This window comes from Priapulus caudatus, unplaced genomic scaffold (assembly GCF_000485595.1).
Source record: "Priapulus caudatus unplaced genomic scaffold, Priapulus_caudatus-5.0.1 Scaffold21, whole genome shotgun sequence".
NCBI lineage: Eukaryota > Metazoa > Priapulida > Priapulimorpha > Priapulimorphida > Priapulidae > Priapulus > Priapulus caudatus.
The window spans coordinates 301,913-307,139 of NW_014577082.1; the positions used below are offsets into that span (position 1 = coordinate 301,913).

At 41.2% G+C, this 5,227-nt stretch overlaps 2 protein-coding genes across 2 annotated transcripts in view; one reads left to right on the forward strand and one right to left on the reverse strand.

The window, feature by feature from the left end:
• The window catches only part of LOC106812375 (intraflagellar transport protein 57 homolog), an 11,820-nt gene extending 8,093 nt beyond the window's left edge, over nucleotides 1–3,727 (reverse strand). Inside the window, exons 1-5 of the mRNA XM_014816238.1 lie at nucleotides 3,098–3,727; nucleotides 2,069–2,209; nucleotides 1,318–1,539; nucleotides 601–755; nucleotides 43–220 (exon numbers count right to left, since the gene is read on the reverse strand). Of these exons, the coding sequence (XP_014671724.1) occupies nucleotides 43–220; nucleotides 601–755; nucleotides 1,318–1,539; nucleotides 2,069–2,209; nucleotides 3,098–3,493 (1,092 nt within the window). The 5' untranslated portion in view covers nucleotides 3,494–3,727. The remainder of the gene's footprint in view (nucleotides 1–42; nucleotides 221–600; nucleotides 756–1,317; nucleotides 1,540–2,068; nucleotides 2,210–3,097) is intronic.
• Nucleotides 3,728–3,748: 21 nt separating this feature from the next.
• The window catches only part of LOC106812792 (probable NADH dehydrogenase [ubiquinone] iron-sulfur protein 6, mitochondrial), a 7,065-nt gene continuing 5,586 nt past the window's right edge, over nucleotides 3,749–5,227 (forward strand). The window contains exon 1 of the mRNA XM_014816769.1: nucleotides 3,749–3,930. Within this exon, the coding sequence (XP_014672255.1) occupies nucleotides 3,766–3,930 (165 nt within the window). The 5' untranslated portion in view covers nucleotides 3,749–3,765. The remainder of the gene's footprint in view (nucleotides 3,931–5,227) is intronic.

Below are 5,227 nucleotides of genomic sequence, written 5' to 3' on the forward strand. Positions count from 1 at the left end.
CTGAAGGCATAATATATTGTTAATCAACACAGGGCAATCCACATTGTTAATTTCAGTCCTGTCACAGGGCGATGCATCATACGTACCCCTCTCTTCCATGTCTTGCTTGACCCGCTCCAGCTCCTCAGTGATCTCCTGCAGTGTCTGGTTGCGTTCAGTCACGCCACCGCTAGCCTGTCGATATTTCTCCTTCGTTTCGGCCAGCTTGTCCTGCAGAGTCCTGCGGCACGGTAAGAGTAGCCAAGATATCACTTGCATGGAGGAAACATGTAATTGTGTGCATCGGGGTTGAGAAGTATGAATGGGCGTCACATTTTACTGCTTAACCCCATACGTAAAACTATGTCGTGCGCGTGTATAAAGTCACAAACGTCACAGAAGCGCATTTTTGTAACGAAGAAACGACAACTCTGATAACTCTAGGCATTCATCGATAAAACTTGTAGTGCATGCATGCACCACTTTGCCTGTACACACCCTACGGAACTTCGTAGGTACTGCCTCCTTCCAAGGCGTAAATATGTTAGTGTGAATTGATGATACAAGAGTCTTACAAACACGCGCCAGAGGTGGGAAATGAGTAGCAGAATCTCTGAGCACCTGTATTCCAGCAGAAAGTGCTCAAGCTGCGTGTTGATGTACTTCTCACGACTCGAAATCTTCTCCAGTGTGCGGCTAATCTCCGAGTGCAGCTTGTCTAGATAGCCCTTCGTTTCTGCGAGTGTGCTCTCTATACCGTCCCTATGCTGGTGCATCTGTGTAGGTGAAAGTATATATAATCCGACGAACACCGACGTGAGACCGCTGATCAGCTTATCAGGTGTTCTGCCACGAATATTAATTCTCATCATAATCGTTAATCAAGATAACAAGCTAGTGCCGATATGTGGACGCTTATGTTCTGACTACAGTTTACAGCATGTACTGTCAACCACTGAAATGACGAAGTCACAGACTAGCCAAGTCCTAAATTTCACATGGTTATTCATTGATGGACAAAAAAATAGTCCTGAGACCTGACACAAATAAATGTTTTAAAGACAATCGAACAAAAATACAATACAAATAATTTAACAACTTAGCTAAATAAAAGCGACAGTGTTCATCACAGACACTAAAATTCATGAAAACGAACAGAAGAATAGTATAGGGGCTAAGATACAATAAAGCAACCACAAAAGATAACCATGATCACTAACAGCAGTTTAATAGATTTCAGCTTATAGCTAGCAAAGACAGGCCAGGTATGATTTCGCATGACCTATACGCTAACTTCTACAACAAAAGACAACATAGCGCAAGCTTGAAAACTCATACCTGCTCTAAATGACTCCTCCAGTCCTTATTGTCGGTGCGAATGTGAACTTTCAGTGACGGCAACACCCTCTCCACCTCCAGCTTCCACTCTGCAGCATCTGTGACCGACTCGAGAATCTCCTCTGGCTTATTGTGATCCATGTCGTTTGCCTGGTTCAAACCTCGTAACGCATTCAAGTCAAGAATACTCTCTTCTTCTTCCAAGTCTTCCTCTTCTGCCATCTGATAATTGAGAGGTAACGACATTTGCTAGACTTGGATGCAGGGATTACAGACACTATCCAGTTTTTTGGCCAAAAGTAGAGAATCCTAGATCTACCATGATAGAAGCATAACTATTAATACAAGCAAATACTGTCAAACACATATATACAGGTTATTTTATAAAGTATTACAGGAAAGGGAGTTCAGAATAAGAATTAGTACCCTGCACTCAGAATCCACAGGATACGCCAATGAATGTAGAAACCCACACACTGACACACACCACATCACAAGCTTAGTGGTCATAATTCACAAACAACACGTAGGCAAACTTACGTACTGAAGTTATCGTAATGCAGGGTATTACTGCACAGGTATCGTGCGGTACTGTATGGGTTGGATATGACAGAAAAACCATTGATTGCACGCATTGATTGCATTAGTGCTTTAGTTTCAGTGAAGTGCTTTAGTTTCAGTGAAGTGCTTTAGTTTCAGTGAAGTGCATTAGTTTCAGTGTTCAGTGTCAAGCATGAGCGATTCGGCTTACCTCCTCTTCCACCTTGTTGAGTGTAACTTCTGCATCATCACCTGTAACAATCTCCTCTTCTGCTTCTTCTGTTGGATACACAGGCTGTTTCCAGGTGTGGTTACTTAGTTTGAGGGCTTCATTTGCTAGTTTGTCTAACACCTGTAACCAAGTAAACATGTGTGTGACTGTACAATGTCCATCTCTTCTTGTTTATTATGAGCACTGTTGTAATTAAATTTTTCGATTCATAAATTCCAATCGCATGCACAGCTCACTCAAATTACCTAACTTTCTGGTGTGACTGACAGGCAGCTCTAGCCAATCAGCACTGTGATAGGACATTCTAAAAACAATGCTCATTAACATTGTGCTGCGATGTCACCACTTTAGTGTGCACATGCGGCAAACATAGCTCATAAATCTGGCAAGCTTGACCGACATAGCAACAACGCAAGTGGTCATGGTTACATTACTCATGCAGATAAATCAATTATCAGGAACTAGCCGAGCACCGTGATATCAATACACATTAGGTAATTTGTTTCCCACACCATTCCATGTTTGTTTTCCTCATTTTAAAGTTACGTTTACGTTTGCGTCCCCAAGGTAACTCTAATTTAGGCGCAAATCCACTTTAGGCACCTTAGGTATCACGAAGTGATGCACAGATTTCTGTGTATCATCAACTGATGCACAGAATTTCCGTATATCAAGGAATGATGCAAAATCCCTACCCCTAACCCTAACACCATTCGTGATACCTAAGGTTATACTTTATGGCTTAGGGTTAGGGTTAGGATTTTTGCATCATTCCTTGATATACGGAGTCTGTGCATCAGTTGATGATTCACAGAAATCTGTGCATCAGTTGATGATTCACAGAAATCTGTGCATCACTTCGTGATACCTAAGGTGCCTAAAGTGGATTTGCACCCTAATTTATTACAATTAGACATTGCATAACATTCATGATGAACAAATATTAACATAAACATACCCCTGCCTAAGTGATGCCTAAAAGTCATGAACAGAAGAGGATTTGGTTACCTGCACCACCAACTCTCCATATCCTGACTTCAACTTGCTGGGGGAGAATGAAATACTATGACCAAGATTTCGCAGTTCCGCAAGAATGTCAGCTATTAGATTATTAGGATCATCATCTTCTGATGGCTGTGGAAACTGCTTTCCACACATTCGTATCAACATGGCCGCAATCGAAACAAACATAAAGAACTGCTCTCCAGGATTTGTCTGTATGACAAAATAGTGTTTTGAAATTGGTTTCAGACCAATATGCCTGTTTTTAGTCACTTCGGTCTCATAATTTAATATTTTTAGCTTTTCCTGGAGCTCCTCCATTGTGACAAATATCTGATACACCGCGCCTGGTCCTCCATCTTCCATATCTGCTGCATCTTCTTGTCTGCCATGGTCTGTCATGATTATCAATGAGATTAATTATTATCATGTGGTTGGGACCAAGCCACGTCCAACGTGAGACTCAGAAGCAGTGCTGTGCACGGTCGGCGTACGTTGTGAACACTCCTGAACTAAGCCTACAACCTATATCACCACCACGTTGGCATCTAACCGCAACCCGTAATTTTCAATTAGTTTGATAAATCCACTATTTTGTTGCCATCCAGATTGATAAAGCTTTTGGTCGCCATAACAAACAAATATGTAATGATAGGTGGCAGCACAATAAATAAATGCTCTTGTGTAAAATGGCTGCGAAAATATTGGCAATCGTGAGGTCAAATCCTGTGTTGCGAATTACTCCTGCAACTTTATCTATACAATGGAATAAATTATCGTCTGATACTTCTAAGTCACAATCTAGTGAATCAAAGGACGAAGTCACACACACAGGACAGGTATGCTAGATAGTTCAGGCTCGTAGTGCCTAGTGCTGGCACTGCCACGGCACTGCCATAAATGATAGAATGATAAGCCTATTAATTTATAACGTTTAATATATAGTTTAAAAATTCTACATTATTATAAATTTATAATTAAATTGTTATAAATTAATAGGTTATAATTTATCTATTCATTTACCTATTAATTTATAACGTTAACTGGTATAATTATAATTAAAAAGTATAAATTTCTAGAAATTAATAATTAATTTGTTATAATTAATAGCCATAGAGGTTTTCACCAAATATTTAGTACAGAAAAGCATTAGATTGTGTATTGATTGATTGATTGAGTGATTTATTTCGATAATTAACAAAGCATACATGACGTCGTTAACAGCATAAATAAACAAAATGCAGCTAGAAAATTATCGTGGATGAAAACACAAAAAGCGTGGCTAACACACTTAAGGGTACGCTTAGTACTAGTAGTGTAGATCAGTCACAGTTAGTACACTGTGTAAGTAGTGTTGCAGGGAACGGTCGTAGCTATAACCGACAACGTCGACAGGGTCGTACGCCCTAGCAACTGTCGTTAACCATGCTGTATTACACAGTACGTGACGCCGACTTCGGCCGATGATGACCTGATGCGACATTACGCGTGTTTTATACGCCGCATAACGGCACTTACGTCCGGGTCGTAATTAGTGTAAATTCGTGTGGTCACGCGAATTGGATAGCATACAACAGAGATTCTAATAACAGCGCTACTAATAAACGCGCCAGTTTACCGTGAGAAGCAATAAAGGTGAGTGGAGAAATTGATTGTCCCGCGTTGGTGCTGTTATGTCCGAAAATAACGAGTTAGGATAGAGGAGGAAATCAGTGGCGGATTCAGATGTGAATTCGGGGGGGGGGGGGCAAATCATGCGAGAGCACGAGCACGAAGCGCCCGAGGGAGGGGGGGGGTGTTATAGGCTAAACTTGCCCTGAAACTTCTAGGGTGCGACCGCCCCCTGTGCTTACCTGGATGCGCCACTGGGAATAACACCTATGTGAGAGAGGGGGAATCGATTAAGTTGAAATATTTACTACGAGAGAGAGGTAAACGAATCGTAGAGAATTTTTCTTTCGTGAAAAATGGAAACTGCTTGCGATGCTATTACACTCTGGTGCCCCCCAGTTGCTCTATAAACCTCTATTGGTTTTATTGTTACATCGCCTTACTTTCATATTTATAAGTCCACGACTAGCGTACTTGTACGGCCGCTCTTTGTTGTTACGCGCTTCCTTTTCCAGGGTCATGGTC